Genomic DNA, 25,838 nt, shown 5'->3' with positions numbered 1-25,838 from the left:
AAAGTCAAAACACCAAACGGGCGTCAGACTTAAAAGGGAACACCCTCCATGGTTTTCTGGAGAGATTTCCGGTTCGCTAGTGCAGAGACCGATGCAATCCTCCATATGCGGGGACAGCAAGGCCGGCCAGTGGCATTCATGCTTTTGCTGAGTTGTTTTGAAATCCATGTTTATGCGTTCGTGTTTCCTATTACAAGCCACCAGGAAGTTATCACAGCATTATAAGTAAACAAATATTTGCTTTGCCAATCTATAAGTTTTCTTATTTCAAAGACAAACTGGAATTCAGAAATTGAACACTGCTGCCGTACCCCCCTGCTGTGTCAAAGTCACTGGCGCCCTGCTTAACGAAGGGAAGGGAAGAAAAAGAGAGGGGGAGGCTACGAGACATGGGAAATGGAACACCCCTGCCTAGTTTCTTTTGACCTGATGGAAGAGCGAGAGATGACCAATGCAAAGCAACTATCTCGTATTACTACGCCTCTCCCTGGAGGTCCTTATTTTGCTGCCTCTCTCTCTCACGCGGAGAACACGAGGGAAGCGGAACTGCAAGGGAGAAACCAGAAGTGAGAAGTGCCGAGTTTTCTTTCTCTCTTTCTCTTCCTCTCACTGGCTTTACGTCAGCTTCCCCTCCCTCCCCCCCCAAAAAAAGAACGCGAAGCGCCGAACTTTGGGCCACGCGCACGCGCAGTAGTAAGTCACCTGTGTTCCAATGCCGTAGCCTGCTGGAAAAGCGGGAGGGCTTTCACCTGATCGTAGCCGGTGCTCGGTGGCTGCGCGGCCAGGTGAGGAAGGCGGGTGAGGCTGGGGGCGGGAGAAGGAATAGCGGGGGGAGGCGGCCCCAGGTGGCAGCGCGTGCGCGCCTCCGTTAACGCCTGCGGGAGCTTGGGTCTGTTTACCCCGAGCGGTCGCGGTGAAGCCCTGGCGGCTCCCTCGGGGCTCTGCACTTCCACGGGGCCGCAAGGCACGGAGTGATGCACGCCGGTAAAATGCACCAGACGCTTGCAGGTAGCTGCGCTGCTCCCATGGGATGGGGTGCGACGCAGAGCAGTGGAATCGATCCTGGGTTTAAGGGTATAGGCACAGAGTTATGAGCAAGCTTTCGAGTTTCGCAGGGCTCCTCTTCGGCCTGCAGCAGCTTCCCTTCTCGTGGAGCCTTCCAGATGTTATGGACTACACCTCCCATCAGCTCTCACCTGTGTACCCATTAGGGATTGCAGTCCAGGGGCGCCACGTTGGAGGAAGTTGGCCCCTGCCGAGCGGGGTGCTGCGTGGCTGTACTTGCTTCTGTCAAGCATGTCCCCTCCCTTCTGAACAAATCCACATTTTAGAGTTGGCGGGTTTATGCTAGGAACCCTTCTGTTCTAGCAGTCAAGGGATCTGTGGAAACACCTGGAGATGGGTGCTGGGGAGAGAATTATGTATCAGGGTGTAATGTAAAAGTAGCAAACCTAGAGCTCGTCAGAGTCTTAAGGGGTTGCAGCAACATGATTAGGTTGCTAGGGCCAAGTGTGAAATATTTTTGTTGTTGCACCTAAAAATGTTGGGTCAAAAAAATATAGCTATTTCCCCTATAAGTAATTATAGGTCAGCAGTAATTAGGGTCCATATCTGGTGCTAACTGTATTCATGTAGGAAGAATGTACTCAGGATGCATATAAAGCAGGGTGGATAAAATTAATGGTTTTTAACAAAAATCTGATTTTTAAAATTTAAATTGAATTTTTTAAATAAAATACCTTTCAGGAAAAATCTATCTAAAGATAGTTTTCTGTTTAAGATACATTATATTCCAAAGCATCCATCATGAAATAAGGATTAGTTTTTAATTATGTAGCGGGAGGCTGTATATTCGTGCAATGTGTACATTTTTTGGTAACTGAATCCCATTAATCCATTCACAATATCATGATCTTCCTGAGGTTTCTGTCAGATTATTGGGCAATTTTCCATCTAAAACGTATGGCTTATTTATCTATTAAATGTCTAACCAGCCCTTTTAGCCATATGGCTCCCTGGGGCGGGTTACATCAATAAAACCTAAGAGTAAAACCATAAAAACACAGATCAGATTGCAATAAAACTTTAAAACGATAATATAAAAAACACACCCAGTTAACAGAACTATTTACTTAATCAAAGGCATACCCTGTTGTTAAAATGCCAATAAGCAGGATACAATTAAAATACCATTGAAATAAAAAGGTCTTCATGTGGTGGCCATTATCACTGACACTTGGTTTCACAGTTCTCAAAACTGTGAATTAGCATCTGCAGGGAACATATGCCTCTTCTTCACAGCAAAAATGTTATAAACATATGGAGATGAGAAAAAGACCGCAGTTCCATTGTACCTTGGCAAATCTATGTACACAGAATCAATCTCTTACCTCTAAAGTGCAAAGTTTCAAATAATTCAATGAATAGAAGAAGATTTGTTGAGAGTGGAATAGATCTGTGCAAGAAGCTAAGTGTAAGGAGGGAGGGGCTAGCAGTAAAATGAAATGAAACTCTTTCAGCAGCATACTCCACAAGTTTTTGGATCTTTTTGTGTATAGTTTTGAGGTTTCTCATATAATTCTTTCCCTGGAGGAGAAAACCTATAATGTCAACTGAAAAAGAAACCCTGTTTGGAAATATTTTATTGAAGTTCCTCTACCTATGGGTAAGGCAGGCAGGCATGCAAATTATGTAGAAAACCGTGATTTAAATCTAGTCCTACTGACTAGTAATTTAAACCAGGATTTAAATTGATGTGATTTAAATTAAATCCACCCTGATATAAAGCTTCTTAGTAATGCAGAAAAGAGAAGACTCCCTTTAAAAAATAAAAGATCTCCTTCAGAGGCCTTAATTGTTTCGACCCTTCTTAAAAGCAAGTGTGCAAAGGCTGAAGATTAAAACCTAGAACTTTGTCCTAAATAAACATGGTAGTTTCAATCTTGATAATCCAGTTTTCAAAGTATACAGTGCATTACAACATGTTTTACAGTGATTTGACCATGTGATCTAAAGATGCATGACTAAAATATCTTTAGTAGATGTGGCTGATAATTCTGAAACAGCACTGAACTGATTTACTGCAACTTTAAACTGTCATCTTCATAGCTTTCTTTCAGATTTAGGTGTTCCATTATGTCATCCAATCGATCAATTTTATTAATTAAGTCAGTGGAGCTCACAACAGGAATTCTTTATTCTGAATAATTATCATTTTTATCTGTCAAAGGACTGAAAGCTGTCTTCCTATTTTTGAATGTTTGCTTACAATCCAAGGCAATCTTAGATGTAATTTTAATTTAAATCAATGCGTATTTCTTTCAGGTTGAGGATTGAAATGCTGAAGTTGTGTACAGATATGTGATGCTTGTTGCATAAGTTAAAATCAGTGTTGGACTGTGAAATAAGTTGAATAAATGGAAGAGTCATTTTCTTACGAAACTTCCTCACAGTTGCATCCCTTCTTTTTCGATTGCAACAGACAAGCCCTTGTGGAGTTTCTTTGCTTTCATGCTGAACACAAACAGAACTGGGTGAAATAATAGTTTTTATAGGTTTCCTAAAATAAAGTCCAGAAAGAAGAAGAATATAAGAAAAAATGAAATAGTATTGTCAAGCGATCTTAAACAATTATAACCAATGCATTCATAACCAGCAAATTTCCAAAGATAGAGAAAATTTCCAGAGAGATTAAAAATTTCTGTTTTTCTATCAATCAGTACTCTGATTGAAGCTCAGAAAGAAATATTCTAATTCTCTATACCGAGAAATTTTCCAATCACTTCAAATCAGTTATAAATCATTGACAATATTTTAACAAGCTTCCTTTTACATCATATTGTACTGGATATAATAGAATTTCCATTTATCATTAAATGTCTCAATTGATCTTCTGTTTACATAATTCATTAATTTTGCCACCACTGCATAGGCATCCAACTATCATACAAAGCAATTATGTCACAAGTCTACCATGTCACATATGGTACAAAATCCATTCTACTTTATTACATTTCCAATATCTTGCATTGTTTATTTTCTCTATACTTTTCAGGATAATGTACCACCAAAAAAACCTTACACCAATTTTCTCTTAGTGCTTAACTAGCTGTGAATTTAATGTCTGTCTTTATATTTTCCCCCAGTTATATCACAGACAGTACAATTCCTTGTATATTTATTTTTAAAAGGTTCCACTGAATTCCACTGAGGGGGAAGTGGTGACACAGCAGCTTAATGATGCTGGAACCGTCAGCCAGAAATGGTTGGCCCTCCAGTGGTTCGAGCCCAGCCTCCACCAGACAGAGTGAGCTCCTGTCATTCACCCCTAGCTCCTAGCCAACCTAGCAGTTCGAAAACATATAATGCAAATAGATAAATAAGTACCACCTCGGTGGGAAGGTAACACTATTTCGTGACATCATGCTGGCCACATGACTGTAGGATCGTCTTTGAACATTGCTGGCTCATGGCCTTAGAAACAGAGATGAGCACCACCTCCTATTAGCTGCTGGTTAAGCAGAGTAAAATCCACAGGGACCCCTTTACCTTTACCTCCACTGAATTCAGTTACTTTATTGATTAAATGTATTAGACTCCTTAAAGATTCCAAGTACAACATGACTTAAAACATGGATAAATTTAAAATAATTTAAAACAGCTAAACATTGTACAGTAAAATATTGCAAACTGATGAAATAAGATTGCTGGAAATCTGAACAAATCCTTTGGTTGCTAGATAGCCTCTAGTGAATCCTGGCAGTGCCTTCTCCTTCCCTTCTGGAGTGTTGCACTTAGCTGAAATCTGTTTTGCATAGCAGGAAAAGTATGGAGGAGACCTTTGCTTCCATATTTTTCTTGATCTGCATTGGATACATGTGATGCTCTGAGTTTGGAGGATTTCAGGCTTCCGCATAGGATTGTGCCTTCAATTAAAAAGCTTAATTGTATGATTCAATGGCATATGTCAGTAAGTGTACATAGGATTGTCTCCTAAGGTGTGTTATGTCACCTTCTAAAAATGCTTGCTGAATTGTATGTAAGAAATGGAGTCTTAATATAGTGCAACTTTTCTGTTGAACTATTAGCAACATATACAGTGGTACCTTGGCTCATGAACTCAGTCCATTCCACAACACTGGTTGTGACCCAAATTGGTCATTTTTTATTCACAGGGAAGATGGGAACGATAGCAGGAGCCCTTGGGGGGGGGAGACAGGCGTGATCTCGGCCATCTCCTCACCCCCCCCCCCCAGCACAACCATGATCGTGCCTGTCTTCCCTGCACAAGCGTGACTGTGATTGTGGCCATCTCCCCACTCGGGGCTTGGGGGGGATGGCCATGATTGTGGTCGCCACCCAATGCAGAGTTCGCAACCTGAGTCAAATTTTTTATGAAATACTTGTTTGCGAGCTGATTTGGTCATGAACTGAGGCATTCGTGAGCTGAGGTACTGCTGTATACAGATACTCAATCCCATTCTAAGCATACTTACTTGGAATCAAGCCATTCTGATTACAAAGTCTATTAACTACACTGACCTAGAAGTAGGATTGTTAATGTTATATTCTTGACATGGATATGTGATAATATAGTCTAAGGCCACAGTATTCCAACTGTGTTCCATGGAAACCCAGGGTTCCACAAGAATCATCCAGGGGTTCATGCCCATGACAACATGAAATTGTAAGCTATTCATTCATTCGTTTCACTTAAAAGAGAGAAGTCTGTGACAAGGTAGGTTTGTCATTTCAGAGCTTTTACACACATCTCTTTAAAAGCAAAATAATTTTTTTAGGGTTAGGATTTGGATTGCAAGGAATAATGATCACACTGGTTTAATACAGAAATAAAATAGATGCAGAACCCCAAACTTTCATCAATAACACCAATTTGTGGTGAGGGGTTGGTGGCAAAAAACAAGCATACCCAGAACATTAAAATGAAGTATAATTTTTATATTATTTATTAGTGAAGTTATAATCAAATTTAGTATATTCAGTTAATTTAGTATTATTCAGTTACTGCGTAATAAATGGGTTCATTAATGTATTTATAAACAAATTCTGTTACATTGTATGAAATGTATTATTGCAACATTTTGTTCAGATAAAATGTTTTACATGAAATGTATTAATGGGTTCCACACGGATTTTTCACACTGAGAAGGGTTCGGTGGGTATCTCAAGTTTGAAGATAACTGGTGTAAGGGAATCTATGATTCGTTTTACTTTTGCTCAAAAGTGCACCTCCAACTTTATAATGTTGGGATATATATATATATAAATTATCTGCTCTGCTCCTTCTTCTATTCTTCAAATTCATTTTACAGGTTTTAGAGTATCATGATGTGACAGCTGTGGTCGCCATGTCTGCACTGTGCCCTCCTCCTTCTCCTGCTGTTGCCAAGACAGAGATTGCACTGAGTGGAGAGTCACCATTACTGGCTGCTACTTTTGCATACTGGGATAATATTCTTGGACCCAGGGTCAGACATATTTGGGCCCCAAAAACAGAACAGCACTTTCTCAGTGATGGAGAAATAACATTTCTTGCAAACCATACCCTGAATGGAGAAATACTTCGTAATGCAGAGAGTGGAGCAATAGACGTGAAATTTTTCGTTTTGGCTGAGAAAGGTGTCATCATTGTCTCCTTAATTTTTGATGGAAATTGGAATGGGGACAGAAGTACATATGGACTATCAATAATACTTCCACAGAGTGAACTCAGTTTCTACCTTCCCCTTCACAGAGTATGTGTTGATAGGCTGACACATATTATAAGAAAAGGAAGGATATGGATGCATAAGGTAGGCTGCCTATTTATGATAACCACTTCTAAACCTGTTAAATACAATTTGTGTCACAATCTGTCTTTCCTTGTATTGCACATCATACTTTCCAACAGGCATCCAAAGTAGTTTGAAGCTCTTACTCATAGTACACCTGTTCTTGGGAGTCCAGATGCCATCAAACTCATTACCTTAAAATATTAATTATTCCAGGTAATATTCCTAACCATTAGTTTGAAGAAAGCCTATCACCTGTGTACAGAACAACCCTTGCAAGGAAGGTGGTTAAGATAAGCACCTGTGTGATGCAGGAAAGGCATACAGGAAGAAGGCCTGATCCTGCTATAACAATCCAATGAATTCTCCAAGTCTGGTCCTGGTATATTTCAAAGTCCATTTGCCCCTGTAGGTAGTGGCATTTGTTGTCACAAATTGATAACACATTTCTTAACAGGATCTAAATAGACAAAATTACTTCAAACCTTCCAAATTTGTACCATTTGTCCTTTTAGTTGTCTTAGAAGAATTGGCCATACTTTCTATATGGCCGATTTCTATACTTTATCCTTTTAACTTGCAGTTTGATCTGACAGATTCAGTGAAATATCATATTAGCATGTTGAGTGATAAAACAACAGAGTTCTTGTTTGCAGTATGTGTTCTTTCTACTAACATTTGGATACTAGTTGTCCATAAAATGTGATCATTGCCTTCAAAAGACATACATGGTGTATAAGGTTTCTAATGCAAAAATTATAGGACTTCATATTTGGCTTTGATCTCAGCGAAGAATCTTTGAAGTACAAAACAGCTGAAAAATAGTGTAAATTAGTATCCTTTGCAATAAAAGAAACCAGTGCAAACATTTATAGTGGGCTACTGCCTACTGAAGTATAAAATAGAAAGGAAAATGAGGGAGCAGGTCTCATTGATACCACTCACTCTTTTGCATTCTCATTGGGCTTTTAAACTCCATAATATGTCCCACTTTTGATGGTGCAAAGCAAAAATTAGAACCTGTTCAATTTTTTAAATTTCTGTTAATGCATGTAAGAGTATAGCAATGCTTAATGAATGCTTTACAATATGTGCTAAGTCCTGATGACTTACAAGTATACAGCAATGTTTAGACAGACTCAGACAAGTAAATATTTAGGTTAGGAGTTGTTAAAATGGGTATGTGCATTGCTGCATGAATAGAAGCTGAAGTGTTGCACACATGAAAGAGCAAAAGCACAGATTCAAATGGGGATTGCTTGTAGTGTTTCTGCCTCAGTGATACTAGGGCTTCATTAAATAATAACAGTTCACCATCAAGAAACTGATGTGTTGGTGAAATCTTAATTCTAAACCTTAGGCCCATGTTAACTTCTTTCAATAAGAATGTTTGTGTTGTGTTTTTCTGGTGATGTGCTGTCACTGCTGTTCATATGCTTGATTCTAAACCCTTGTTTCCTGGTACAACCTTTTTTGTAATCAAACATTACATTTTGTGATCAAACATTACATTTCTTTTGAAGGCACCTCTAAAGATGTGTCTGCCTTGCTTCTCTCCAGTTAGTTTTACATGACAGTTCATATACTGTATATACTTTCTTACAAAACTAGAAACTCATGTGAAACTGTAAACTTTGGCCTGCAGCACCGTGTATCATGTAACCAAAAATCCTTATTATTTGGATCTCGCTATTGTTGCAGCAGGGTGAATGCTTAAGATGGTGGGACCTTTGTACATTTCTTCTTTGCTGACTCTCACTGCCTTAAACACAATATGCTGTGTTTCTGTAACTATGTTTGCCTCTTTTTCATTTTGTTTGTTTCACAGCCTGGTAAATAGATGTATTTCATGATTCAAATAGTTTGAAATGGCCGAAATTCTGATTAAATTTTTAGCAGGACATCCTCCTAACTCATCAAGGACTTTGAAATTCTAAACCCTGAAATAATTTGTATTTCCTTTGGAATAATTGATCTAAACAATAGTTTATAGAAGTCTCACTAATTCAAGGGGATCAGATTTGTATTCCAGTCTTCCACAAAGAGTTCAAGGAAGCATATGGAATGCTAGTGACCAACTTTTCCCCTCAAAATTCCTTTGGCTAGAAAAGCCTGAAAAGATTCTGAGTGGATCAGGTACATCTGAATATAATTCACTCTGTTCGCTACATAGTCAGAGGTCCCCAAGATTTCAGAGCTCATAGGCACATTTGGCTTTCTGAAAATCCACCTGGGCACCAGCACAGATTAGCTGCTGTAGGAAAGGAGGAAGTCAAGGTCATTCACAAAATTGATGGATGCCTCCTGCCCTAATGTGCACCCTGTATGTGTGTTACTCTGGTTTCTTGTTCACACTCTTCTCTCTGGCTCTGGTACCAATTCCCCTCCCTTTCCTCTTGCTCATTATTCATTTTCATACCCTAGTTCATATTTCTTTTTCGGTTTTTTTTTCAAATTTCTGTTGAAATGAATAGAACCACTGGCTTTAATAGAAGAAAAGGCCTCCTGGTGCAAATTCGTGGGAGGTGGGGTAAAGATAACCTACATCAAGGACCCCTGAGGATTTTGTACCTTCCATCCATGTTTTGGCATGAGATTCTCCTCTTCAGATCCCCCAAGTGATTGGGGAAAGCACCCTCTTCATGTACAGAGGAGGTAATAGCTTGGCTTGCACCTCAGCCTAGTCTTTTTAGCACTGTTGCACCTGTAGGTACCTTGCTGGAGATCCCCCCTACTTGGGCTCTCCTGTTACTGTATTTAGGAATAGCCATGAATGTGTTTTACTGGAAATACTGCAGCTTAATTGGGTTGTGGATCTGATGGCTCTTTATAAATATGAGCTGTGGTCTGTTTGTAAAAACGTGCACACAAGTTCTAGAACTGTTATTTTAAAAGATTGTGAAAATCAATTTCTTCTTTAGGAAAGACAAGAATTTTTCCAGAAAGCTGCTATGGAAGGCACAGAGAGAATGGAAGATCAGGTAAGAATGCATCAAAACACTGGGTGTAAGACAGGCACTTACATCCTCACTGATTTCCAGGGAGAAGATTGAGAAGCTTAATCCAAGAATATGGATCGTATCCCCCATAGACATTGATACTGTTGCTTCGTCTCATTCTCATGGTCATTTTGTACAAGAAAGCAATGTGCATGAAAACTGAGCAAATGGAAAAATCTCTCTTTCCCCACCCTTCCTCCCAGCAACTGCAGTAGTATTTCCTCATTGTGCAAAAAACATCTAGATGAATTATGGGTATTTTTAAAGGTGTTCATATCATGAGAATGACTCAAGTACCAACCTCCTGTCAAAATGGAATGTTTTACTAGGACATTTATCTGTCAGGCAAAAGAAGTGACAGATACCTTAAGCTGTATCTGACTGGGTGAGCAGTTCTTGTGAATGTTACTAGGCAAAACCAGAAATTAATAATGTAATTAATGTTAGATTTGCCTTGTTTCAGACAATTTAGCTTTAACAGTCTGGCATAAATGCTTCTTAATTCAGTTTCAAAATTGTATTCTTAGTTTATGTTCATATTTTTCTGTTAGTTACATTGAAAAATCGGTCTTTGATTAGTTCCCTGGAATTCATCTCTCTTCAGAAATTGTTCAATCTTTTCATGTTCTGTTCTTGAAGTGCTTTTTATTACATAAAACCTTATTTATTGCACAGGGCCAGAGCATCATTCCAATGCTGACGGGGGAAGTTATTCCTGTAATGGAACTCCTTTCATCTATGAAATCACACAGTGTTCCAGAAGAAATAGATGTACGTCCTTTATGTAAGCTGCAGCATGAAAGAAAGCAGCTCTTCCATTCTTTTCTGGGGGTTTTTTAACTGCCTTTGGTAAAATAAATTACAGATCATAAATTGATATGATTATAGCTTTTTGGCGGTACGGAGTTAATGCCAACACATCTCATAAAAATATTCTTAGCAATAATTTTAAAACTTTACTAAATTGGCTCCCCATTTGTCTGTAACTTCAAAAATGCAAAGATTTATCAGAAGTATGATTTATTACAAGAGGAAAACTATTAATTCAAGGAGACCCCAAAGGTAAGATGTTCAGTATGTTGTCGTATCTTCTACTGGGTTATCCAGGTATTAGCAAAACAAAATGCAGATGTGAGTTTGAAACTTATAAGGATGGCTACAGTTACATTTTTAAAAAATCCACAGAATCTTCTGTTCCTGTTTTTACTTAGTCTTGCAGACATTAATCAGGAAGTGAGTGGTAGAATCACATGCTCTGCTCTATCTCTGATTGTAAGTCTCCCTACTTGTTTTATCCAGAGTGAAGGCTCATATCTGCTCTACATTTAACCACAGTTAAGATTAACCAGGTTAATCAAGGCTCACAAGGTAAAGTAGCCTTCTCCAAACTTCCCTCCAGGTGTTTTAGAGTTCAGGTCCCTTCAGTCCAGAACATTTAGGAAGTGATAGGTGACTCATAAATGTAAAACATAAATTGATTTACCTAGTAGTTAAACCTGATCAGCAGGAACCAGGGTTATATCTAGTAGAGTAGGGAAATGGAGCATATATTCCAATAGTGCTCTTCCACTTGCTTGAACTATAGTTAAAGTTGGAGTTTGTTGTGTCCTTATAGGCTCCTAGAAGGTAACAGTGTAACAAAAAGTCTGATCTTGAATCTTTTAAAAATCTGTAATAGCTATATGAAATATCTTCAGATAAATTGTCATGCTTTCACGTGGTGGTCCTCATCATAAACTAATCCTCCCCTCCTATGCATTTGCATCCTTTACATTCCAGATAAGGGACACGGTGCTTAGCGATGATGACATTGGAGACAGCTGTCATGAAGGCTTCCTCCTTAAGTATGATCAATTTTTATCGTTATTAGGTTTTTGAGGAACTTTTATGGAGTAAAAGTTTGAGAATGGACTGAGGTGATAGGTAAAACGTCTTTATTGATAGACTTTTTTGAGATTGTATGTAAGAATTTTAAAATGACTTTTGAAAGGAAAAATAAATTGACTGTTGTGAAATTTAGAATGATCTTATGAACTTGTTTGCTTAAGATTGTATTGATGACTATATCTTGGTGGCTGCCCTTATCATGTAAAATGTTAGGACTTAGAAATAAATGAGACTTGGAAACAGAGGCCCATTTTACAGGCAGTTATGGCTCAATAACTATATTGTGCATTCTGGTCAGTTACCAAGTGAATATGCATAATTACTCTTAGCAGTACAGCTTGTTGTGTTGTGCAAACCTGAACAGGGTAGCTTTTACTACCCACAGCGGCATATGGATTCCAAGTGGTTTGTTGACTAGCCATCCTGAGACCCTTGGTATTGGTCAAGATGTAGATGTTTTAAATAAGTAAACTATGGCAACAACTCATCCCTGACTTGGTTCATATAGTATGCGAAGCTGCACTGCTGAGGATAATTATGCAGATTCTTCAGCCTGCAGCCCACAGGTGCTGCATTGTTAGCTAGTCACATTAGCTTACAAGAAAAAAAAAGTTCTTAAGGCAATAGTTGAGGTGTATTTATATTACTGAATTAAAAAGGACTGGCTTTTCAACTTCCCCACCTCTCTCTAGACATCTGCTTTCTAGAGTAAAAGTTCTTAACTAATGTTATCTGTGCTATCTTGGTTTATTGCAGGGAAATGTAAGGTTGGACAAGTCAATATTACTACTAGAAAAGAGTGTAGCTTTATTTTATTTTCTGTGTAGTTTAATAGCCAAAGTTCTCTGTGCATTTTTCAACAACAAAAATACAAATAGCATTAAAACATGATAAATTTAGCATACAAAAATGTAACACCTAATTTAAAATACATATATAAAATTACAATACCTTATACAAATCAAATCATAAGATCTGTCTAAACAGCTAACAAAGCCCCAGTATAATAGTGAACTAATTAAATGTCCTTAGGTAGAGGACTGTCTTAACTTGGTGCAAAAAAATTATTATAGTTGGTATCAAGCAGGCTTCGGTAGGGAATTGTTCTATTGAGGGGAGGGGGGACTACTAAAAAGGACCTTTTCATCAGAAACCAAACAGCCTTTGGAGGTGCAATCAGAGACAAGCCCCAGATCTTAATCATAGTGTCCTGGTAGATTGCAGTTCAGAGATGCATTCTACAGCACAGAGATTGTGGTCCCAAGCCATTGTAGGGCTGTATAGGTTAAAGTGAGCAGCTTGAATTGGGTGTAGAAACATAATAGGCAGTCAGTGCAAACAAACCAGAATTGGTGTTATATGTTTCAACTGCCTGGTCCTTGTTCCAGCTGTCACATTTTATACCAGCTGCAGCTTCTGAACAGGCTTCAAGGTCAGCCACAAATGGAGTGCATTGCAGTAATCTAGTGTAGGAATTGCCAGAGTTGATTATTGATACCAGGCTATACTTTTCCAGATAGAGGCACAGCTGAGCCACTAGCTGAAGCTGAAGGCAATTTCGGTAAGCAGCTACCTGTGCCTCAAGTGGCAAGGATGGCTCAAGGAGCACCCCAAAAGCCATGAACCTGCTTGTCAGGGTCCACAAATGGGACTCAGGCAACCAGAGACAAGACAAGAACAACAGAGTCCAAACACAGGGTTTAATAGAAAGTCCAGATCGGAGCCATGGTACAGGCCACGGTCAGGAAGCAGAAGAATGCCGAAGGCAGAACAAGGACATGGTCAGGAACAAGCCAAGGGTTGAGAACCAGGAAGACAAACAGGTGCAGATACCTTGGACAAGATAGCAGGACAGAATATATAGCATGGCAGGATACACAAGACAACAGGAACCAGATGCATCTAGGGTCAGGCAAGATGCAGGAGCGGAACCACAGCTCATGGTAAGCCCTGCATTACTGAGACAACATGGCAAGGCAGGATATACAGACAAGGCAAGTTATAGATGAGACAAGAGGCAGGCACAACAGCAAGGCAATCAAAGGCAGGAACAAGGAGCAGGAAAATCAGGCAGGATGCAGGCACAGCAGCATACAGGCAAACCTGTGTTGCTGAGGTAACACAGCAAGGGAAGAGGTAGAGCCAGGAGTAATCAGGCAAGGTACGGTCTCTGCAGCTGCAAGAGAACCTGTGCTGCTGAGGCCAGGTGTAGAAGGAAGAGGCTTGCTATTATATTGCTCTTTGCCCAGGACTCCCAGCTGGCATTCATCCATAGAATGAGAACTCCAGCAGGGCTTGGGACTGATCTGGCAAATACAGTGGTAGTTGTTTTGGTTCTGGCCACCAGAGCAGCCCAGACCCTAACAGTATCCCCCATTCCTGGAATAAGAGGAATCCCTTTCCCACTCAAGATCTGGGTTGTCAGGGTAGGCTGTATGAAGGCGCATATGATTTTGGCAGCAGCAGTTGGACCAGAATCTGGCAGTAGCTGGCAATGGCTTCAGGATGCATTTGTATTTCTGGTAAATAAATTCACTTATTTTGTTTTGTCATTGATAAAGGGGCTGTTAATATATGTACAGTGTGCTAGTTCCCACATGTAAAACTCTTCTGAAATATTTATACTATTGGATTGATTTGCAGAGCCATCAGTTCACACCTGCAGACATGTGGTTGTTCAGTTGTTGTTGGAAGCAGCCCAGAAAAAGTAAATAAGGTAAGTGTCTTTTGTAGGTTATGAAAATGACCAGTTACCAGAGTGAACAATGTATTAGCTGAAAACATGGAGCTAGCAGTTTCTTATGGCCTGTAGGTATTTATTTTCATTTTTATACCACCCAGTAGGCAAAGTGCTCTGGGCAATCCACAACAACTGAGAACAATGTAAAACACAAAATAAAGTATAAAACTGTAAATAGTTAAGGCAACAGTATAAAAGCAAGAAAAAGAGTACAATCTGTCAGCAGTTCAAAGATTACATTTACAACACAGAACTTTAAACTGTCTGAAAATAATTTGGTGGGGAGGGGTTGGATAAATTCCTTGGAAAATAAGATTTTCAGCTGACACCAAGAAGAGTGCAAGGTGGGCCTCCTTGCGTAATTCCATAGTTGGGATGCTCCAGTGGAAAAGGCTCTCTTCTTAGCAGCCGCCCACCTGACTTTCCTTGGGAGGGATTCCCTTAGAAGGGCCACTGAGGAGAATCTTAGAGTCTGGGCAGGTATATATGGGAAAAGACAATCCTGGTAATCCAGGGCTTTGACTGTTGATACCAGCACTTGGAATTGGGTCTCACTTTGCACTGTTAGCGAGCGCAGATGGTCAAGTACTGGCCTAATATATTGTCCATTCCCTGTTAACAATCTTGCAGTTACGAGAACAAATTAAACAAACTGCAGGGGGGTGGGGTTTCACTCAAGTACAGTTAATCAACAAACCGTATTCCAAACAAACCACAGTTTCTCATCTTTGGACAAAATGGGAAAAGTTGATTGCAAACTCTGGGTTGTATTCAATGAGCTGTATCCAGCACTAAGCTAACTTAATTCCCATTCTTTTCAGTAAGTCTGTTCTGGATACAAACCTCTGAATTAAAATGAAGATGATGGGGACCAAGGAGGCTCATGTGCCCAAGCCTACTGTAATTCATCTTTATGTGTGAACAGGAACTGCATGTTTGCTTCTGTTGCAATATTAACACTTGACCTCTTTAAACGTAGAAATGCAGAGTTTAAAGAATGGGCAGTATTTAACAGTGGCATTGCATTAATGCAGATTACATAGGGATAGCATATGGGACTGTTGGCACAACATCAATAACTTTCACTGGCACAACAGGATTTCTTGGAAAGTTAGCACTGGAGGTAACTTACACTAGAGATCTCTCACTCTAAAGCAGTACAATTTGGGTTAGTACAATGACCTTGTTGGATACTGCCCATTGTCTCACAATGGGAATATGGTGGGCTGTAGGTCTACTAGTATTGTGGAATTCAACAGCAATGGATGCACTTGTTGGAGGAGAAAAAAGCCAGTTTTCTAGCAATATAATATGCCAGTGCTACAGAGATGAGGTTTTCCTACAACTGGAAAAATACTTGGTTCTCTCTATCAGACAAGGAATGATGGCCAGTTAATTATACAATATTATTGTTGATATATTAAGGTTTTTGTATTGGTAAATTGCCCTGCCTATAGCATTACATTGCTTTTGTATTACAGATAGTACGGACCCTGTGCCTCTTTCTCACTTCTGCAGAGCGAAAGTGTTCTAGACTCTGTAGAAATGAAACATCATTCAAGTATGAATCAGGTCTGTTTGTGCAAGGATTGCTCAAGGTACAGTCCTCAGCTGCCAATAAGTGGAGTCCATTTCTAAATAAGATGCATTTGTGTTTATCACGTTTCTTTCACTAGCATCATGATATCTAAACCTATGTTCCTAGCTCAGTGTTGTATCCTGTGCAACAAAGTTTTCTGACTGCTCTTTTCCACCTAATATTTTTTCTTTAAAACTCAAGTTTCTACCTAAGCATGTTAATGGACAGCCCATTTAGCAGGCTTTTTTCCAAGGTGACAAAGTTGCTGGGAGTTGCATGACAGATGAAGCATAGTTGTAGTGCTTATCTAAAGCAACATTTCCTAAGTGAAGCTTGTTTGTGCTGCATTTGGGGGGTACTGTATCTTACTATTTGTTCTCCAGCTATGAGGAAGAAGGGTAAAATAACACCTGTTCTTTCCCCCTCATAGCAGGAACATTTGAATGAGATGTGTTTGGAAAGTTAGAGTTGCATACGATACATTTTTTATTATTTTAGAATTATTTGTCAGGAAGAGTAGGATATAAATATGACATAAAATTCACACCTTCTGTAGAAGCTGTCATTGCAGAATAAATGGAATGGAGGGGGGGAAAGGATGATGGAGTACTATAAAACTCAGTTCTTTTTTGTTCTCTTAACAGATTTATGAAGCGCTTCTTGCGGCTTTGTCACAAGGAATTGTGTAATGTTTGTAGTTGAACAGCTGCCCATGCTAATCTAGTTGCCTAGCACTTTGTCCAGATTAGGCAGAATCAGGAAATTGAAAGAAACAGGCCTCTTAGTGTGCTGCTCTCATCTTTGTAATATGGCTTGCCTCACCATATGTGACTTGCTATCTAGCTCCAGTCATACATTTCCCAATTTGAAAACAAGTTTAAATAATTTTAGTGAAACTTCATTCTGCATTTTCTGTAGGGCATTTGTGAACTTGATCATGCTGTGTGAGTTACAACATTTTAGTCCAGAGCAGGGGTCTCAAACTCAACTTACCTGGGGGCCGCTGGAAGTAGAGTCTGGGTGAGGCTGGGCCGCATCAAGTATTCCACCTCTGCGGTGGTGGTGGGCCGCTCATCCGGAGTCTGGCCCGGGTGCCGCCGGTGCTTTGAAGGCCGCAGGGCCCCTCCCCCGTGCCCCTCCCCTCCCGGCAATTGGCCCACGGGCCACGAGTTTGAGACCCCTGGTCCAGAGTCATCTATTGAAGGTTGTGGGAGCAGAATGCAGCTCTTTCAGTATCTTGAAAATAGGAAACCCCATTGAATCTAGTTTTTCCATATTTAACAGTGCAATCCTATGCTTGTTTACTTAGAAGTATTGCAGTCTTTATAGCGATCAAGTCCCACTGAACATAAATGGAACTTAATTCTGAGTAAATTTGCATCAGATGGATCTGTAAAAAACGTGAATATTCACTATACAGAACACATACTCGGAATGACAGCCTTATTTATAATGAAATGGTCACATTTGCATAGTAGTATCATTCCAAAAAATTATTTAAATTCTTACCTGATGGTATCTCATAATTTCGAATACCTGTAACTTCCTTTAAGTAACTAGGAAATTAATTGTTTTCACTGTGGCAGGATGTGACTGGAAGTTTTGTGCTGCCTTTTCGTCAAGTGATGTATGCTCCATATCCTACCACACACATAGATGTAGATGTCAATACAGTGAAACAGATGCCTCCATGTCATGAACATATTTACAATCAGCGACGGTACATGAGATCTGAGCTAACAGCATTTTGGCGGGCCACTTCTGATGAAGAGATAGCTCAGGACACCATTATCCATACAGATGAAAGCTTCACTCCTGACTTGTATGTATTCCTGTAGTGTTTACAGAAAGTATAAAATCCATGGTTCCAACCTTACCTTGGTAAACGTAGCAGCTTTCTGACATTGCATCTACAATCTGATGCTGCCATGGTTTAAATGCATTATCTATGTAGCATTGCATCTGTTTTGCCCATCTTTTTATCTTAAGATACTCTGCCCTGAAATTAGCAGTTTGCTAGACTGCAATACTGAATTACCCCACAAATATTGACAGCGAGCACCCAGGTTTTTTTATTTGTTTGGCTAAGATTCTAGCTTTTAAATGGGCATTCTTCTATTTACCCTGAAGAACTGTAACATGACTGAGCACTTATTCCTGTTTTCTATGAGACCTGGGATTGTTTCACATATGCTCAACTGGTAGAACACAGAAATGCAGTAGTCTAGGCAGGATACAAGGTTTTCATATCAATTGCTAAGAAATTGCTCTCCCTTAGTCCCCAGGAAAATTTATGCTCACCATTAATCTTTCAACTACTAATGGATTTTTTTTTTTTTTGGTTAGCGTTCTGAAGCTTTAGCAGTAAATTTACTCTATTATTGCTACTGTAATTTTTATCTGTTTAAAACTTACTGTAAGTGATAAGTATAATAACTAAATGGCTTTATATGAATTCCTGTCTGAGAAAAAGAGGGCTTTTATTTTCTGTCATGGTGGGACAGAGGTTCTTTGATAGAGTGACTGGTGGGACATAAGAAAGGTTTAAGAATTGGTATCACTTTCCTTCTTTCTCCATGCCTTATTCTAAGCTGCCATTTGAGAAGCTAATGGTGAAAGAAGCTGGGAATCAAAATGATCAGCTTATAGTGGATTTGAACATTTTTTGTTTATTGGCAGCAAGAAGTGACCAACTAAATTTCTGACACGATTCAACACTTGGGACCAGCTTCTTTGTGTTTGGAATATTTTCTCAGCTGAATACTGGAACTCACTTGTCTGAAATAGATGGGAGGAGATATGAAAGTTTGCTGGTATTTGGTTTAAGATAGTTTGTTCTTCCAACCAGGTTTTAGCTTAATGCTGCAGTCATCAAGTAAAGAATGACTGAGTTTTGTCTTCTGAAAGAGCATTTTTGCCTTGATTAAGGAATTTTACTGTTTTGCAGGATTCTTTTCCTTGCCCTACTCCTCATTTTGGATCACACATTTTCGTTGAGTGCCATCCAATTTGGCTGCTTTGGATTGCAGGATTACAAGCAGCAAATGGAGGATAGAAGGAGTACAGAGGCAAGATTTCTTTTGGTACTCCTTCTGCCCCTTGGAACACTCGGACAGCTGATTTGGCCTGTCTTAAGTGTTTTAAAGTGGTTTACAAGGGGTGAAGTCAAAGGTACCACCAGGATCCCTCATTGGGCAATGGTGCCTCATTTCCCCCCCTCCCCACCACACCTGGTTTTTTGACTTTAGAACTGCAGCCAGCTTAGAAAGAACCATACCAGGTATGAATAGGTTACAGTTCCTGTTCCAATCTCAGGGCACTCTTTTGAAGCTAGAACTGGTGACTTTTCCTGTGGTCATCTAGGGTGGCCACATGATTGTGCTATTAGTGTTTCGTTTTTGAATGCTGCAAGATACTCACAGTTGTTACCAAGCACTAGTTTAACTCTCTGTTGTATTTTGGTTTTTTACAGGAATGTTTTCCAAGATGTCTTGCACCAAGACACACTAGTAAAAGCCTTCTTGAATCAGGTAACTAATATTTATTCATTGTTTTTTAAAATTCAACTCATTCATTTTGTGAAGTATTTAAGAAAAGAGTTATTTTAGAGGACATGCTCTGGTTTTAATGAGATTAATCATGTACGGATAAGAAAACATTTCAACAGCCTAAAATCCAGTCAAATGACAGTGTACTGTCATGAGGGAAATGAGGGGAGACTAAGGGATTAGGAATAGGAAATCTGTCTCATAGTTAACAGGCTAAGATAACAGGCTAAATTGTTGACTACCACTATCAGCAGTGGCACTTCCAAAGTCAAATAAGAAGCTGCAGCTCAAATCTCACTCAGTATTTTTTCATAGAGAACTGGATTGCTGCTGGGACCAATCTGGCAGACCAGTGATGTCAGGAGGTCAGGTGCTTCCCCTGCCCATTCTGTGATGTCCATTTTAACCTTTCTTTGTGCAGAGATGGAGAAAGGGATTTGGCTGGCACTTGGAAGAGCAACTCCTCCTGGCACCATCGGATTTTTGCACCAGCTTTGTCCCGTGCTCATTGTCCTCACTGGGGCAGCTAACAGCATTCAAAGAGATGCGGAAGACATTGGGAGGAGCCACTCTTCCAGGATCTGGCTGAGTCCCAAGCCTGCTTTTATCTTCCTGTGTCTGTACTCACTGGGGAGGTTCTTTGTCTCAAGGCCTTGCAGGCTAGTTGGGTTGCTCTAATAGGTCAAATTTGCACTGTGAGCTAGAAGTGCCTCATCTCTTGTTCATATATCATAGTAACCTCTGTGTGTGTGTGTGTGTGTGTGTGGAGATCTTTGTATAAGCCAGGTTCCAACATACTGTTTTAATTTATCAAAGAAATGATTAGTGATTAGAGTTAAGCAAATGAGCACAGATTTAGTTTTCAGTGGTTGGGATCATTAGGGTTAGGAGGCAGGATTAAGCCTAAGTGTAGTGATATCCCTGTGTGCATTCTTTTATGCTTGCTGCTGTATGTGAATAGTTGCCGTTCACTCCTATAGCTAAAAGTAAAGCATTTGCACTTAAGGGTCGTGCTGCAGTGAAGGCTGGTCTACCTGTATTGACAGAATTCTGCACAGATGTACAATGAGTCTGTGTGTGCTGAGCACTTAAAGATATGCTACATGTCCCAGGGTTACTGTAGTAATACAGCCTTGCATTCTGCTTATCAACCTTTCATCATATTGGGTACTTTCTGGTTTATAAATGTCATTTATTTAGTAATCCATGCAGAGGAATAGGGGCACTTGGAGAAGTCCAGTAAGTGGGATGCTCTGTGGCTTGTGACACTGTTTTGTTTTGTTTTTTGATGATAATTTCAACAGGTCTTTCACTTGAAACCTGGGTTGTCCCTCAGGAATGTGCTTCTTGCACAGTTCCTCTTAGTCCTTCACAGAAAAGCCTTAACTCTCATCAAATACATAGAAGATGACACGTAAGTATGAAGCTAAAAGGAGTAGTGGGTTATAGATCTTGGTGCCATTTTAAATATATTTAAACATTTGTCTTTTCCCCCTACTCAAGGCAAAAAGGCAAAAAGCCTTTTAAATCTCTTCGTAACTTGAAGATAGACCTGGACTTAACAGCAGAGGGCGATCTTAATATAGTAATGGCTTTAGCAGAGAAGATCAAGCCTGGTTTGCATTCATTTCTGTTTGGCCGACCTTTCTACACAAGCGTGCAGGAACACGATGTCCTAATGGCATTTTAAAGACATTTTTGAGGTGGGATGGTATAGCTCCACAATGCTTTTCAAAGATGTCCATAAAGGGAATGTTATCGTACTCTTCAGATGTGCTGCTGTCCAGGACAACTGAATGTGACATTTAACACTACAGCCTGTAGAGAAAAGAGGAGGCAGCATTATCAAGGGTCTGGTCACTTTAACTTAGGCATGCATCAAAACCTCCATTTTGTTTATCATGAAAGTAAATACTTTTGTGAGTAGTTTAACTGCTAGCTTAATGGGATGTTGAGAAACACAAAGAGGATGATACTAATGGGTTGCTAAGAGCACACTGGGTTTGTAACTTGTGTGTGGTGTTGGGTGATACGATGCATTCATCCCTTTCCTGCTGGGAGACTGTGGCTGCCAAACAGATGGCAAATGTGGCTTTAAGATTTCTGGTTTGTTTGGTTATATAAACAGTGTCATCCATATGTTTTCTTGTTCATGTACCCTTCAAAACGCACCAATAACCTAAATCAAGGTATGTATGAAATAACTGAGTTCTTAAAAGAGGTCGAGCGGGAACTGATGCTACCGAATGCTGTTTTTGGCTAGGCCATCATGAATCACATTTCTTTCTATCCAAGTGCCAAGCGAAGCTGTTCTGTTGCTAATTAAATTGGACCATCATGCATGTCGCACTGTTAAATGACTAACACACTTGTAAATCTTCAAAGCAGACCTAGGAAAGGTATGCTTTTTGCTGAAATGAGCACTTGCCAAATTTGCTCTGAGCTACTGAGTAAAAACTAAATCCCCTAAACCCTCCTGTAAATTGAGGGGGGGGGCATTTTTAGCCAAAGTTTGTGGGTAACGCATTCAAAGGAATGGTGGCAGTGGCAAAATTCTGGGTCTCTGAGATGTCAGTCTTCCTCTGCAACTCTAATAAATTTACTTTATAAATTTACCTGATTTTGGAAGAGATAAGAATATATATAATTTGCCTGTTTTCCACAACCAGTAATATAGAATACTTAAACTAGGTATGGTGTGCAAAACTTTGCCATCATACTTTACGCCATCTTGTTCTTGCTGATTCAGTGGATGCTGGTCTCTCTTTAATTTCATGCTTGTGTTATTTTTGCCAAATTCAGATATGTTTCTTTAAGTGCAATACTTTTGTCCTCCATGTTTTGGGAAATGAACTGAAAAACATCTCTAAGTCTTGCTGGTTATGGCTTTTCTTCTTCAAGCTATTCTTAACAAGCTATAACATGATTTTATTTTCTTAGAAATATGTTAACCACTGTGATTCAGTAGTTATGACTTGTACGTTTTGGTTCAGGTAAGCACATGGGGCTCTAAGGAAGGGTTTTAACTTTTACTTTTGCAGCCTGGAGAAGTGTCAGTTCCAAAATTCCTTTATTAGTAAAATGATCGGGGATCGCTCTACTTTTATAGAGCTTATTGCATCATCTGAGTCCCACAGATCTCTGGACTGTGACCTCTAACTTGAGTTTATTACAATATGATGTTACAGTGACTGAATATTAAATTTTCATGCAAAGCAATGTTCAGAGTAAACTGAACCCTACAGGGAAAATTTGGGAAGGAACCTATAGGAGCAGGTTGTTAGAGCCCCCTCCCTCTTAGCACAGTGTAGAATAGCAGCATAGGTGAGCAAGAAATAATTGAAAATCATAAGTACATCCTAAAGTGAATAGCTTGAGCATTACAGTGTTGTCTCATGTATAGCAGAAGTCAATAGGTCGCAACTATTTTTGAGATGAATACTCCTATGTGGCATTCTGGGTTCATGGTAAAGGATATTGAATATAAGGTATTCAATATCTTATATCTTATAAGGTATTCAATATCTTAAATAAGGTATTTTTAAAAAGTTAATGAAGTGATAGATACATGGGTAATATATAACTCTGATAATAAGCTGCTTTTCTGAAAACTATTTCATAAGATGATGGTCCTTGGAGTTTAAAGGCCGCGTATACAGCTACATACCTGTTGTACTTCCAAGTTTAACTAGAGAGCCATAGGATGGTTTGGAGTCTCAGCTGTGTGGTTGGAAACAGCTGTGGCTCAGAGCACCAGTCCAGAGCACCAGTCCCTGCCCCCTCACAGCAAGAACCAACCTGACTGCTCTCTGACATCAGGAATATGTCTTCAGAAAGAGGTTAAAGGGGGTGTTCCAGGAGTTTTGTAGAGGAGATACCAGGACAGCCAGGATACAGAGCATCCTGACACCATTTAGCTTCCTTTCTCCCTCTGAAACACTCAAATTAGTCAGCTCAAAACAGCATCTAGCAAAAATGCAGAGTGAAAGGAGCAGGGAGGCAACAATTGCCTCCATCACTCCTCCCAGTCTACATAGGATGTCCATAATCCTGAGAGTTCAGGGGCTTTCTAGCATCCTGATTGCACACTGAATCACTGTTTTTTGTTTTGTTTACACATGCAGCTGTACACTAAAGTTGGGTTTGTCTAGTGTATGGAATGAGGCTTGAAAGAAACATATCTAATTTAGTATGCTAGGTCTGTGTATCTTTCCCGCTTCCAGGTCTTTGGATGGCAAGCTACTTGAAGAATCTGTAGAACTATTGCTGACATAATCTAGTAAAGAGACAAACTCTATTTATTTGCTCTTTTCTTAAAATTGTGGAATGGGATGTCACGGATAGCAAAATATTTTTAATTTTGCTTGTTAAGAGTGGTTTGCTTGTTTTTAAATTCTCATGACTACATTCTGACGTTGCCAGACACAGGCCACACTATTGAATTATATGCCTAATTGTAGCTTGATGCTTTTTGTCAAATGCCGTCGGCATTACTAAGATGAAAGCTCCATTGTTGCCTGAAAAAAAATCATAGTGTCTTTTTTCCACTGTGGAATGTCTAAATATTAAAAACTTGTTCCAAGTTTCAATGCACTTTTGTCATGCATGCACAATATAATAAAAGATCAGTACCTCCATATCATGTGTTGTACATCTTAATGCTGAGGGTAAAATTATGCTATAGAACACAACATTAACAAAATCTTTTCATACTTTTATTTACTACCAAGTCCGAGTGGCACCAGTCCTTCCAAGCCTCACCAGTGAACTTCTCCCACTAGCTGCATTCGTGTAATGGACCCCTGTGGGAGGTGCTGCCATTGACAGAAGGCAACAACAGTACTTCCCCTGTGCCATTTTCATTTCACCCATTTCATTCCTTATTTCCCATGTGATCAGTGCTGCTTTCAAGTTTAGGTTTCTTCCAAACTGTTGGGTCCAGGATACTGATGCAGCGGGTTAGTGCCAATGGTATGCTAATTCTCTGCAGTGTTGCTATGAGAGAAGACTGGCTTTTTGAAAAAGTCCTTACTCCTATTGGGTAATGTGTGGTGCCACTCAAGGGGCAGGTGGAATGCACTCTGAGCACTAGAAATGTATAGATAAAATACGTTTAAGACATCTCTTAGATACCCGAGGGCTGAAGGGAAGGCATTCACTTCAGTTATTTGAGTTTTTAGCAAAATAATAGTATTTGGCTTTGTTGGGATATATTCTATTAACTCTTTCTGGGATAGCTGACAAATATGTACTAATTTTATTTATCATTAGTCATAAACAGCAAATAAAAATACTGTAAACTTGTATTATACGCAAAATACCTGTGCATTGTTTAACACCCTGCTGAGGCATCACCAAAAGAAGTGAAGAGGGTAGCACCCCAGTTGTGGAATAGGCGTTGCAGAGAGGCTTACCTGGCACTGAAGTTACATTCCTTCCGACGCCATTTTCTTGTTTTCTCAGACATTTTAATTTTCCAGTTTTTGTTATAAATCTGTTAAGGCACCATCAAAGGTGGCGAAGTGCAACTCTCCAAACTCAAGAGTATTACAGGCATCTGATACAGTGTGGAAGCAAGTGCATATTGCCTCTTCACTTCCTGCGTGCTGCATAAAACATAGCTGATTTCAGCCTCCTGTGCCTTGTTCATTGGCTTGTAAGGAGGAGGGGCCGAGGCTCCACCAGGCTACTTCCTATACTGGCAGAGCCCCATTCCTCCCCTTGCTACCCCTCAGAGCATGTCCCCACAAGCACTAGCTGTGAACCACCCAGAGAACTTTGGGCATTATCAAAATGTAATACAATGAATCAATAAAAACATTATTTTAAAACTTTTATTTGTTCTAAGGGATCATTCACACACAGGATGATAATAAGGCACTCCTGCATAGGCTGCATTGCACATAGTACCTTTTGAAGTTTTCAAGTGACAATTCATGGTTGCAATGCGCATCCATAGAATAGCAATGAAAAATGCTAACACTGAGAGTACCTTTTTGGTTAGCCTGGGATTAAAACCACACATGGTTAATCTTCCATGGATCCATGCAATTTTTCGACATTAAAATCAAAGCTGGAAGGAACTGTTTCCTTCCTCAACCTGGTACCCTCCTCTAGGCTGAGACTTTGATTCGCATGTCTCTCAGCCAGTATGGCCAATAGCGGGAATTCTCAAGAGCTGTCGCAGGAAGTGTCTGGAGAGTTCCAGGTTGGGAAGATTGACCTAGTCAAATTCTCTGTTCAATGTATGCCCTGCAATACAGGATACAACTGTAGTATCCCTGGCAGATGGCA

At 39.7% G+C, this 25,838-nt stretch overlaps 1 protein-coding gene and 1 long non-coding RNA gene across 10 annotated transcripts in view; one reads left to right on the top strand and one right to left on the bottom strand.

The window, feature by feature from the left end:
* The window catches only part of LOC123022192, a 45,167-nt gene extending 44,309 nt beyond the window's left edge, over window positions 1-858 (bottom strand). For both annotated transcript variants that reach the window (XR_006414488.1, XR_006414487.1), the window contains exon 1: window positions 703-858. This is a non-coding gene — a long non-coding RNA (uncharacterized LOC123022192). The remainder of the gene's footprint in view (window positions 1-702) is intronic.
* Window positions 686-24,181, top strand: C9orf72 (C9orf72-SMCR8 complex subunit). 8 transcript variants are annotated; one of them, XR_006414482.1, is made up of 13 exons: window positions 945-1,008; window positions 6,333-6,812; window positions 9,713-9,772; window positions 10,466-10,561; window positions 11,570-11,634; window positions 14,321-14,393; window positions 15,899-16,015; window positions 17,583-17,818; window positions 18,944-19,064; window positions 19,469-19,526; window positions 19,966-20,203; window positions 20,849-20,958; window positions 21,048-21,183. XR_006414482.1 is itself a non-coding variant. In XM_044427720.1 (12 exons), exons 2-11 carry the CDS (start codon window positions 6,369-6,371, stop codon window positions 20,953-20,955), a joined length of 1,377 nt encoding a protein of 458 aa, XP_044283655.1. In that variant the 5' UTR covers window positions 945-1,008; window positions 6,333-6,368; the 3' UTR covers window positions 20,956-20,958; window positions 21,048-21,183. The 8 variants fall into 8 exon arrangements, 3 of the variants coding, with proteins under 3 accessions (XP_044283657.1, XP_044283655.1, XP_044283654.1); XR_006414486.1 differs by lacking the exon at window positions 945-1,008 and adding an exon at window positions 686-785 and having other exon boundaries at window positions 19,966-20,958; window positions 21,048-21,070; XR_006414481.1 differs by having other exon boundaries at window positions 19,966-20,958; window positions 21,048-21,070.
* The last annotated feature ends 1,657 nt before the right edge of the window (window positions 24,182-25,838 follow it).

This window comes from Varanus komodoensis, unplaced genomic scaffold (genome assembly GCF_004798865.1).
Source record: "Varanus komodoensis strain SLA01 unplaced genomic scaffold, ASM479886v1 scaffold19, whole genome shotgun sequence".
NCBI classification, from domain to species: Eukaryota; Metazoa; Chordata; class Lepidosauria; order Squamata; family Varanidae; genus Varanus; species Varanus komodoensis.
The sequence above is the reverse complement of the archived record's forward strand: the minus strand, read 5'-3'. Positions and strand labels throughout refer to the sequence as shown.

Excerpts from the sequence above, each read along its gene's own strand:
- C9orf72 (XM_044427722.1), top strand. The coding sequence starts at position 6,369 with ATGTCTGCACTGTGCCCTCCTCCTTCTCCTGCTGTTGCCAAGACAGAG. Across the intron at positions 14,394-15,898 it reads GCCCAGAAAAAGTAAATAAG|ATAGTACGGACCCTGTGCCT; the intron begins GTAAGTGTCTTT and ends TTTGTATTACAG. Across the intron at positions 19,527-20,848 it reads TAAAAGCCTTCTTGAATCAG|GTCTTTCACTTGAAACCTGG; the intron begins GTAACTAATATT and ends TAATTTCAACAG.